Source organism: Phalaenopsis equestris, unplaced genomic scaffold, assembly GCF_001263595.1.
Source record: "Phalaenopsis equestris unplaced genomic scaffold, ASM126359v1 Scaffold000702, whole genome shotgun sequence".
In the NCBI taxonomy this organism is placed as follows: Eukaryota; Viridiplantae; Streptophyta; class Magnoliopsida; order Asparagales; family Orchidaceae; genus Phalaenopsis; species Phalaenopsis equestris.
In genome coordinates, this window is record NW_018165142.1 from 418,847 (window position 1) to 431,220 (window position 12,374).

Consider the following 12,374-nt stretch of genomic DNA (forward strand, 5'->3'; position numbering starts at 1 on the left):
TCAACAATTTTGATCACATTGTTGAGGTGCCACGTGGGGCGTGATCCAACTCCCGATTGCTCAAATGCAAACTTTTTCGGTGTGTGATAGACTAAGCTGAAGAGATACTTAGTCTAAAGGATTAAAAACCAACATGGTCCCATCCTTTTGGTGCTATGTGGGGCATACTCCAACTTCTGATGGATTCGAAGAAGTGTAAATTGGATTTGTTGTGCATTGCATTTATGTTAAAGTTTTGGTTTGTTGGACTGTTTTGTTGAACTGGTGTTGTGGAAAAGTTGTTTCATTTTTTGAACAACCTTGATTTTTCCAGCTATGGATGTGAGATTGCATGGGACATTACACTTTGTCCAAATAGTGACTGGGGTAGTCTAAGGACGTCGTCCTAAAAATTAAAAGCAGTTTTGACATTTGAAAATTATGAGAGATTTTCTTGATTTTGTTGTAGTTTTTGATATCTTGAAAACTTTAATCTTGTTATGATTTCGATTGATTTTGATTGTTGTATTTTTTATTGTTGTGTTTTTTATTGTTGTCTTTTTTATTAATGTGTTTTTTTATTGTTGTGTTTTTGATTATTATGTTTTGATTGATATGTTCTTTTATTGTTTTGATTTTTATTTTGAAAAAATTGTTGATTGATTTTGTGGATGTTTTGCTTTGAAAATTTAAATTGTCTCGAAAAGATGTTTGTTTGTTTTTGTTTATTTTTTTGAAAGGAAATGCTGAATAATTGTTTGTTTGTAAATGTTTGAGTTTAGAAATTTTTTAGACCAGTGTTTATTTGAAAATTTATATATTCATCAAACATCGTCCTGATAAAAGTTTAAGCTTAATTCAGCATTACATTCATTCAGTCAGAAAAGAAATTACTTTTAAACAAAATAACATTCATTCATTTATAAACATATCCATTAATTTTGATACATTCATATGAGTGAACAACAAATTTTCACAAACACATGATAAATATCAGCAGTCACAACATTAGAACATAAATATCATCAAATCTTCAAAGTTATAATGGCTTGGCACTCTCCAACATAATGTCTTTGACATTATTGAAAGGCCAGTTTGAGCTTTTCATCTTTTTAAAAGTCATGGAGACTCGTTGTTTAAGGTCAAAAGGTATGCAGTGCTTGACTAGGTTAGCATTGTTTCCTTTCATTACTAAAACTGAGCCTTGTGGTAAAGGAACGAAACATGATCCACTGAATTTCCCCAGACCCAATATCTTGAACTTGTTGCCAAAAATCATATCACCCTTACTCATAAGTGAGATTGTGTAGAAAGGTAGTTCAAAACTGTGGTGATCAAAATGCGGTAGATTGTAATCTCCTTCATCGTAAATGTTAACTATGTAGCTATCCGGCCTAGATGACGGCGGTAGAATTTGCCTCGCGATTAGTTTATTAATCATGTACTTGAATATGATTGGCAAAGGATCCACTTTTGTACTTCGAGCGATACCTGTCAAGAGGCCTCGGGAATCCCATTCAGGGTTATGAAAACACTCAAATTGCAGAGTGGTTCTCCCTTTCTCATTTAACCATCTCTTTGGTTCAAAGGAAGTCTGTTGTTTCAATATCCCTCATCGACCCATTGTCCAAAGTTCATATATAACTTAGATAATATATTTCTGTTCCACAATAGTGAATATGTCGGCGTAGTTCTAGTATGTTGACTTGCCCCTCTCCAACCTTCTCCATATGTTCAAAGGTTTGCGCATTACACTCTGTTGGTTGATCATCCCACTTAGTTTGAAACAATTGACCCAGTTTCATTGTCAATAACTGGGTGGAGGAATTCGTTATTGTTCTGCTGTCTCCAACTGCTGTGGGCTTCCCAAGACAATTATCTATGATCATGATGTGGGAGTTATTAAAAAAAAAAAAATGGAAAAACTTGGCATAAAACTTCATTTTTTCAAAGTCCATTAACCTCAAACTAACGGTCAGATTGAAGTAATCTATAAGAGCTTGGGATTTCTTTTGGTGCTTAGTAATCAATCATGCTATTAGTTGGAACCTTATTCTTTTCCCGTTCTCATAAGACACTCAAGATGCCTATAATAGTTATATTAATCGGCCGAACAGTATGAGTCTCATCGACTTGCCTGTTTTATATAGATCTATTGGCATCCTTATTCACACAATATAAGCATGACTTTTATTGAGAAATTTAGTAGAATTTTTTGAAGCTGGATAGTGTTAATACAACGCATCGTCGTGGTCATCGTCGTTGTCCTGAAGTCTAGTATTTATTTACTTAAGAAATTTACATAGTTGTATTACAAACACGTATGTTGTTGTGCCTTTTTGTCATGATTATTGTCCTATAAAGGGATTTTATGTTATTAGGATTAGGGGTGGCATTGGGTTATTTATTATGTCATAGCTTATGATGAAGATTTTTGTTATTATGATTGCTGGTAAATATTAAAAAAAACTATAGATATAATAATGGTGATAAGTGTGACAATGATGGTAGGAGTGATAATAATGGTAGGTATGAAAATAACCAGGACAGATAAAAATTTTGTGAACAAATATTTATATTTTAGTATCTCTTTCATGTTCATATAAATAGATAGTCTTTTATAATGCTCAGTACTTGCTTATTGAGGGAAGAAATGCATCTTGATTTTTTATGCTAGATTATTAGAGTATGCGAGTTCATAACCCTTAATATGAGTATATTCAAAGGGGGGCTTGAGGAGGCAAAGGCCTTCCCAAAACTTTCATATATGTGCTCCAAAATTTTATACATAAATATTCTGACATAAATCTTTAGAGAATGCTCAAGTTAGAATTCAATTATATTTCAAACTTATAGATTTTGAATAAAATATCACTAAAATATTTGATTAGTTGTCAAAATTCTATGTGAATTCAATCATTGATGTCTCATTAAAATTTTTTATATATTAAAATTTGAATCCCAATTATATAACAAAACATCATATTTAAATATCTTATAATAATATTATAACCAAAATCAAAATGAAATGAAAAATGAATTTTGAAAGTGATAAGATTAACTATTAAAATTGACTTATGATTTTAAAATTGATTTTCTTAAAACTTTATGAAAAATTGAATCTATATTTTAGTCTATTAAGATACGCATTATTCTACAAAGATTATATATATATATATATATATATATATAATGATCTAAATAAATTTATTTATTTATTAGTTATATTTATGTATTTGTTCTTTTTTCTAATCATAATAAAAATTTGAAAATGTTTTAGTTTTTCTGAAGTTTTAAATTTAAGTTTATTTGAATAATAAATAATACAATAACTAAAATATATTTATCGTTCAAATTATTTAGTTATGATAAAAATTTGAGTATATTCTTTAAATAGTTAGATTGTGTCTCTCTCTGAAAAGCTCATGGCTACGCCACTTACCCTTAAACAATAGTTTCAGTGGAATGAGTGAGATATTGTTGACTATTTTAAATTCATTGTAGGTATATCCTTCATAGTTATTTATTTATTTTGGGCTTTTATAATCCTTCTGTTCGTTATAAACTACTCCACGAATAGTTTGACGAGTTCATTGAAAGTGTTGATAGTTTCTTTCGGGAGAGTAGAATCAAGTGCGAGTCCGACCCTTGAGAGTGTCAACAAAAATTTGACAAAGAAGCGAATTAAAAGCACACTGGATGTGCATTATAGATCGATAATGGTCAATGTGTTCATTTGGTGAAGCCTGCTGGGATGGAGTATTGGAGGATCACCTAAGCTAAATTTGAAGACTCTTGAAAATTACAAGGGGTGTTGGAGGATCACCTAAAGCTAAAGTTGAAGACTCTTGAAAACTACAAGCAGGGAGACGATTCATATCCCCCAGATGGAACTCTGCTCTAACCATTCGATGTAGCTCATCAAATATTACACTTTTAGGAGTGGTAGCAAGACGTAGCTGGGCTAGGTTTCCTGTCATTGTTAGAGGGCTACCTGTTGGCTTAGCTACACAGAATGGATGAGTAGAACTCGTAGTATCAAAGAGGTCGACATCTTAGCCTGGCGAAAGAGTCCCATCGCCATGGGGAGGGGGCCTAATAAGAGTTTCTCAAGTGGGGCATTTCCTACTAGTTGTTGACCTTGTGGTAAGTATGCTCTATTTAGTTGTGTGAACATTGACTGCTAAGCCTCACGTAGGAGCTGAAGAATCACTTTCCAAAACTTCTTTATCTTGTGCACTCGGTCTTCCAGAGAGGGACTTGTGGCGTCTTTGCCGGCAGGATAACGTTTCCAGGGTGGGAAAAGGCAGAGGCTTGATGTCGCTAGCTCAGTGATTGTCCACTAGAATGGTTGTTGTTGGAACGAGATGTTCTATTGTTACGAGCATTATGTCTGGTGGTCATTTAACAAATTATACAAGTCCTTTGATGGTGGGATTGTGTTTCCCACATATAGTGCCAGAAAATTTTGTGCCAAAATTTTTTTTGTCAATTGAGTAATAAATTATTGTCTCAGCGGCATGTGAAATCCAACATACACACGCACATAAATGACAAAAATAATAAGAAGAGACATAAAAAAATTTTACGTGGAAAAACCCAGAAAGGTAAAAATCCATGAGGCATGACTCGGTCAAAATGTTCAACTATAAGTTTGCAAAAAAAAAATATGAACCATTTTCCCACAATCAGGATAGAGTTAGCGGGTTTCTCCAACAAACCTCTTTTTTGAGGGGGCGCAAACTGCCCCTCTAGACCCAATATAGGAGGGATTGGGGCAACGAAGGACAAAGTGATATTTCAGGAGGGGCAAAGGGCCAAATCACCCTCCCATATAATAAGTAAAAGTCTGAATTTGAACGTCCCTGATGCAAAGTGCTTCGTTGCAACGTGCGCCGTTACTCCACAAGGTCTGCCAATGGCAAATGAGGGGAGAGGCAGGTAGCATTCGATGGCGGGCGGTGGGTGGTGGTCGGCGACAACATAGGCTGGAAGTGATTGTTGGGTCTTCAATCTAGAACAACTCTGGAAATTGACTACTCCAAGTTCAGGTTTTAGTCTTTGTCTACGTCTCAACTTAGATCCATGCTCCTTTTCATGATCATGTTCCTTTTCATGAAGTTTCATCCTCCGTTTCAAATTCCTTTTCATGCTCTATTTATAGGTTTTGGGAGTTTCATCCTCCGTAACCATGCTCCTTTTCATGAAGTGAGTGGTGTTCTATTTATAGGTTTTGGGAGTTTCATCCTCCGTAAATACTGCAAGAATCCAGACCACTCCATCAGACAGTACATAGTGATTCCCTTGATCAGATGTTATTTTATGGATATTTAAGTTTCTCAATAACATTGAAATTGAATGATATTGGGCTCGTTGGATTCGTCTCATCGAGACACTCGATTTGACTATAAGCTTATCAAATTTGAAGTCAATTTACCTTCTAATTAACCACATAAAGCCTCTAAAAATTGTTTAACAGCTTGGATTCGACTTGATATAAATCGGGCTGTATCAATTTTTGGTGGCATTAGGTTTGTGTCGTTGAGTCGATCAGTTTGACTATAAGTTGCTGAAAATTGACTTTCTGGATAATTTTTAATTTGAATTGGAACATTTCTAACCCCAAAAGTGCCTTGAGATTCGTGTTGAGTGCCTTGAGATTCATACTGAATGATAAATTTGTTGACGATCATCACTTGTATTCCACAGTCCCTTTCTTAGCAAGGTCATATCCTTGCAACATTTTTAGCACGTAGACATCCATTTTGGGGGTAAGAAAATCCAATGGGGTTCTTTTGATATCAATGAATCTTAGTGTACTTCAGCATGTACATTGGTTGGAAAGAAAGTGATAAATTCCAAAAGGTCAAGTTCAAAGGCTCACCATACCTGAGAAAAAAAGGATTCTTATTCTTCAACATGTACATTTCTGAATTTTTAATAGATTTGTTAAATTTCTAAATTTTATTTTTCAACTTTTTAAGAGAAATTCTTAATTTTAGGGTGTTCAATTGCCCATCCTAGAGTCTTTCTACTTCCACCCTTGGGCATGAACATAATTATCTTGAACAAAACATGTAATGCAGAGCACAATATAGAATTTCTTAAATCCATATAGAAAAGTTTTAATTTTCTACTTTTTTTAATGATAAATGGTTTTCTTATTTTGGATGCAGAGGTGCTGTTCGATTTTATCCTAGAGGTCCATCATCCTGCAGAATTGAGGTGAGAAGTCTTGAATTTCATCCTGTATACGGACTTATTCTGCCTATGGAAGATAAACTTGTTAATTTATCATATAATTCCATAATAAAATTAATATCCTATTTATTTTTATGGATAATTACATGAAGAACACCTGAAACACTGACATTTACAAATTCACAATCTATTTGATTTTTTTTTAATCATCGAACTGATGTATTTACACGTTTCACGATAAAACTATAGAGAATTTGATAAAAATAAAAAAAAAATATGGGTTGGAGTTCTAACATGAACTTTGATATTTGAGAGAGAATTTGAAAAATAAATAAACAAGAGTGGTTGATTTATAAATATCAAGTTTCGGGTGGCCTGTACGCTTATTTTTAATGTGCAACTTGTATAAATTGTAATAATCCTATCTTCTTTAGAAGCAAACAACTTTATCTACATGTCATAATTAAACTAAATTTCATTTGCAAATAGTATTAACACTAATATAAGGAGACTAACTAATAAATCAACCAACTTTTTTTTTTATATATGTAGTTTATTCTTTTGGGCATTGACATACATACCACCCAATTCCTATGTATTACATATCTCTAACATCTAAACTTTACTTTTTACATTTATACCGTTCCAATCTTTCATATCATATAAAAAATACCATCATTTTTAACTTTAAAAAAGCGAAATACATTTTTCATGCATAGTTAAGATGATATATCTAAAAAATAAAATTTAGTTAGGTATATAAATACTTAGGAATTACTTTTTCATGCATAGCTAAGATGGTATATATCTAAAAATTAAAATTTAGTTAGGTATATAAATACTTAGGAATTAAGTCGCATGTATAAAAATATTTATTCTTTTATAACTTCTTAATGAATTTAATCGCAAACTCGCATCCACCACCTATGCGTGGCCTCGAACTTAATATCTCTAGATCGAAAAAGTCTCAGCTCTCAACCAACAAGCTAAGATTCAATACGCTCATTACTCGTCTTCTTAAGCGGCTTAATTGTGGCTCCTTAGTAACCATTCTTTCTCACACTTTTTATTATCATTCTGCAACAATCCAGCTGACTGTTTCCTATGAGGTTCCTGAAATCTTATCCCCCATTGCAGCAGTAAGTAGCAGAAATTGATAAACATCTCCCTCTCTCTCTCTCTCTCTCTCTCTCTCTCTCTCTCTGAAATGTTGCTTATAAGCTTTTGGCTCTGCAGGCACTGAAACCATTCCTGGAAGGACTGCTGCAGGGAGGATTGGAGAGGTTTGTGCAGTTTGCGAGAGAATATGAGAAGAAAGTGCCGCAGAGCTGAGCTCTGCTGGAGCTTGATTTCACTCTGTTAAGTGAAACAGTGTTATACATGTGAGAAAAATTAGTGTTTATTTTAAAAGATTAGATATATTTATGAAGGTTATTTTAGTTTTAATAAGTTTTTATTTTTATTTTCTTAATGAATGATAAATCATGAACTACATGACTCGAATCTTCTCGTTCGGCCGCTATGTCTCGAAGTCTTTAACTATTTTTAAAATTGAGTAGATTGGAGAAAAAATAAATGGGAGATTCACCTTACCAGCAATCATAAGAATCTGTGTCTGTATGGGGTGGATGCAACTGTTCGATGAAGTAGCTAAGAAGCTGCTGCAGAAGATGCTGTTATGGGTGAAGTTATGTTTGTATGGTTTCTTCAACTATTCAACTAAAATAAGGAACATATTGTCTTTCCATGTATATATGATATATTTAAGATAGCAATTTAAAATTAACACATACAAAATAACATATATGAAATTCTGAAAAATTCATAAGCTCAAAATATTTTATCCAAAGTTATAGAACATAAATCACTTATAATACCAAGAAGTAATGTTATCGTAATATTACTTTTAAAAGTCAAACGATCAAGCCACCAAAAAGACTTACATTATAAAGCTACCCTATTTCTCGACAAATTAGAGTTTATTAAATAAAAATAACTTCTCTTAATGTTATATGTAATCACTATTGAACTTGTATCACACAATTATGATGTACTCACATATAAAAAGAGTTAAAAATATCAAACATTTTCATCATTAAGAAAACATCCATCTCAACAATGTTATGTAAGGAAAAAAAGAGACCAACAAAATGCCCATGATCACACAATCACAACAAAAAGAAAAAAAAACCAAAAAACTATCCAACGAGATCAAACCCATTATCAGAGAACTGCATAAAGAAGTAACCAAGAAACATTCCAAGAAGAGCATACCATGATCGTAGAATAACGGAAAGAAATAACCAAGTGAAAACCCAAATCGAGTGCCATCCTCCTCATCTAAGGATTCTGGGTTACAAAGCAAGAAATCAGCCACAGAGGAAACGCAACAACTCAAACATCTAAAATTTCAAAGAAAATCATCGAAGTGCAAGCAATCTCTGTCAAAAAAATCAAAACTGACATTATCTAGATGAAGCCATGAGAGTAATAATGTAGAGAGAGTGAGAGATTCAGAGATAGATTGGAGGTTTAGGCATCTCACCAGTCGAGTGAGGAAAAACAAGGGGCAGCCACAGAGAACCATCCCAATCTACACACAAAAGAGGGCAACTTAAACAATTAATAATAATGCCCTCGTTCATACTTTATTGGGATGTTACGAGAAAATGTTGGGGGATAAAAAGGGATAAAATAAAAAAAAAAAATTTGCCCAAATCTCGAATGTAGCCCCCCGCGGATCCTCTCGGATGGTCGTATACCGTGATTTCACTCCTACCAAAGTCCACGACCCTGCCACACCTACGAGGCACTGATCAAACATACCGATGGTGTGTTCTAGGAACGAACCGTCAGCCCGCCACCACACCAAAAGCCTCAATATAATTATCATTATGATTCTCTAAATGAGAGGGCAATAATGAAGAATAGATGTTGTTAAGCTTCTAAATGTTAAATTATATTCAATTATGCTATATAATATTTTTGCTTAGGGTAGCTGCAACTACTTAACAAAGCAGCAGTAAAACAGTTACAAAAGAAGATGTTGCGAAAAAAACTATTGTGTATGAAGTTGCGTGTCTGTTTGGTTAGCCCAACTGCACAACAATTGTGTTGTAGTTGTTTTTGAACAATATTGCTCTATTATATATATGGTATATGTATGCTAACCAATTCAGAATTAATGCACACATAAAAGCAGAGCAAGGTCACAAAATTCTGATCTCATAATTCAGTGAGAGCTTATAAACAATAATTTTCATTTTCTTCTGCACAATTATAATGTAATCACATATCTAGCACCAAAATAATACTTATGATTCAAGGTAGAAGAGTGATCACTGAGCTAGTGGAGACGGTAAAGTGGCACAACAGAAGAAAGAAAAAATCATGATCAATAGTATGATCACAGAACTACATAAATATGAGCACACCAGGACCACAAAACCAAAACTTTTTGGACATACCATTTAAACACATGAAATTTTTGTACATACCTCACAATTATGATGTAATTACATATCAAGGAGCTAAGAATATCAAACATTTTCATCATTAAGAAAAAAAAAAACAATATTATGTGAGGAAAAAAATAAACCGCAAACAAATAATCAAGATACATTCCAATAAAATATTAACCAAGAGAATCCAAATTGAGATCAGAGCAGTGATCACATAACTATAGAAACAAATAATCAAGATACATTCCAAGAAAATATTAACCAAGAGAATCCAAATTGAATGTCATACCGCAAACAAATAATCAAGATACATTCCAATAAAATATTAACCAAGAGAATCCAAATTGAATGTCATCCTCCCCATCTAAGGATTCCAGATAACATCACTAACGCTCAACAAAATAAGAAATCAAGAACCGAGGAGATGCAGCAACTCAAAAACCTAAAATTTCAGAGAAAACCATCAAGCAGCAAACAATCTTTGCCAACAAAAAAAACATACATTGAAACTATCCAAATGAAGCCATGAGAGTAACAAGGCAGAGAGAAAGTGAGAGAAAGACAGGTTAGGTGTTTAGGGATTTCATCAGCCGAGTGACGTAAAATGAGAGCAACCACAAAGAACAATCCCAACACACGCATAGAACATCACAGTTGAAACCAATATGAACAATGCCCCAATTCATCCTTTATCAGGGATATCACAATGAAATATTGGAAGTGAAAAGGGATAAAATGGAATAAATTCTGCCTGAAATGTGGAACGTAGCCCGTCGCGACCCTGCTCCGCTTGCGACGCATAAGTCAAACAAGCAGACTGTGTGTTCCTCAGCCTGCCGCCTCGCGACCCTGCTCCGCTTGCGACGCATAAGCCAAACAAGCAGACTGTGTGTTCCTCAGCCTGCCGCCGTGCCACACCTCCTAGATGTTGAGGTAGCTCAATGAAAATCTTGGTAATCTAGTGAATTTCTTGATAGTCCCACGTAGAAGAGTAGAAATAAGGGCTGATATAACTTGTGAGGAAGTTGGGAAGACTTGTGCATAGATGCACATCTAAGGCATTTTGGATGTGAATGATGATTCTATAATGGTGCATGTGCTCGTAAGAGTGGAATGAACCATCATTTGATTTGATAGCTCATAACTTGAATCCCACAGGAATGGGATGTTGAAGAAGAGCATTGAAAAGCAAAGATGTCTCCAAACCGACTCACTCAATCTTTAATATCATGTAAACAATATCTCTCTTATTAATTCCTTAAAAATGAAATATACATTTTCATAAAGAGTTTTATGACTATGAAAGTTTGAATGTCATGTAAATACATAGAATTGTATGATTTGTTTACAAATTATTCTTGTAAATTTTGTTGTTTTATTACTATTTATGACACATCCCTAAAAGAATCATATTGATTGGCATAAAACTCGATACACATTTAGACGAAAAGCTTCAAAAATTAAATTTGAAAATGACCATACTCCAATTTATGATCAAGTGAAGTCTCTCAGTGGGATGAATCAAACGACATAGAAAAGGATCTGATTTGAGTCAAAGTGAGCCCAGACCATGCACTTAAAGCATACAGAAAAGCTTTGGAACTCTTTGGGGACCAAATGATCTCCAAATTTGACAAGTTCATAGACAAATCAAGTATTTTGATGAGATGAATTAAATGAGCCGAAGATCACCTAAGTCTGGATCATTAAGACATTCAAATACTCATAAAATTATATCTGATTAATTGAATCACTGTAGGCATTTGATGGAGCGGTCTGGATTCATGCTAAATTTATAGGGGATGTCATTCACAAAATCTATAAGTAAACCCTCATTCTATTCATGAGAGGGGACCATATTTGGTGAAGAAGGCTAACAGAGCTCCAAGCTCTCTTGAGGGGTCCCGAACTTCACTGCCGTTGAACCACCGTTGCACAGTTGTTGCCATGGTCATACACCGTCGCCACTACCGGACCACGATTGCCGCCACTGACCACTACCATCAAGTTGTCGGGTAGTCACTGCCGATGACACTATCACCAGATTTTTTGGCACATGAACTCTATTGTTTGTCTTCCACCTTCACTTCCCCAATGTATTTTGCTACTCCTCTAGCGGAAGTCACATCGATAACCTTGTGTAATTATGTTTCCAACCATTTAAGGGGCTATAAAATCTTGTAACCTATATTGGCTTAGTGAAATCATTTCAACTGAACTAGACCATGTAGTTTTTACCCTTTCGACTTTTTCAAGTAGAAATCTCTAGTGTCCCCTTTATGAGCTCTTCTTTTATCTGTATATGGTGGATCTTCATACAACACTATGACATTATATATAACTCTACCACTGCAAATTTACCAACACATAAACAATTTCAGTACCAAATGTATGAAAGATTTACATTATTTTATGTGCATTGGACTCATCTCGAAAAGACGTTCATTTTGATTATAAGGAAATTGAATCAAAGTATATATAACCATTTAAATAGTTTTGGAAAATTTTTATTATGTTTAAAATTACACTTCTTGATGTCATTTAGGCATGAGTTTAGCTGTTTTTGATGTTTATAACATAATGATTTTGATTATTAGCATGTAATCATAATAGCTTATTTAATCCATTATCTAAGTCTTAAATACATATACATTATCTAAGTCTTAAATAGCTTATTAAATACATATATGTTTATAACATATAGCTTATATATATATATATATGAGAATCCAA

At 33.8% G+C, this 12,374-nt stretch overlaps 1 protein-coding gene across 1 annotated transcript in view; it reads left to right on the forward strand.

Moving 5' to 3' along the window:
* LOC110030321 overlaps positions 1-7,694 on the forward strand; it is a 31,395-nt gene extending 23,701 nt beyond the window's left edge. The window contains exons 5-7 of the mRNA XM_020732986.1: positions 6,156-6,204; positions 7,272-7,319; positions 7,417-7,694. Of these exons, the coding sequence (XP_020588645.1) occupies positions 6,156-6,204; positions 7,272-7,319; positions 7,417-7,512 (193 nt within the window). The 3' untranslated portion in view covers positions 7,513-7,694. The remainder of the gene's footprint in view (positions 1-6,155; positions 6,205-7,271; positions 7,320-7,416) is intronic.
* Positions 7,695-12,374: the final 4,680 nt, after the last annotated feature.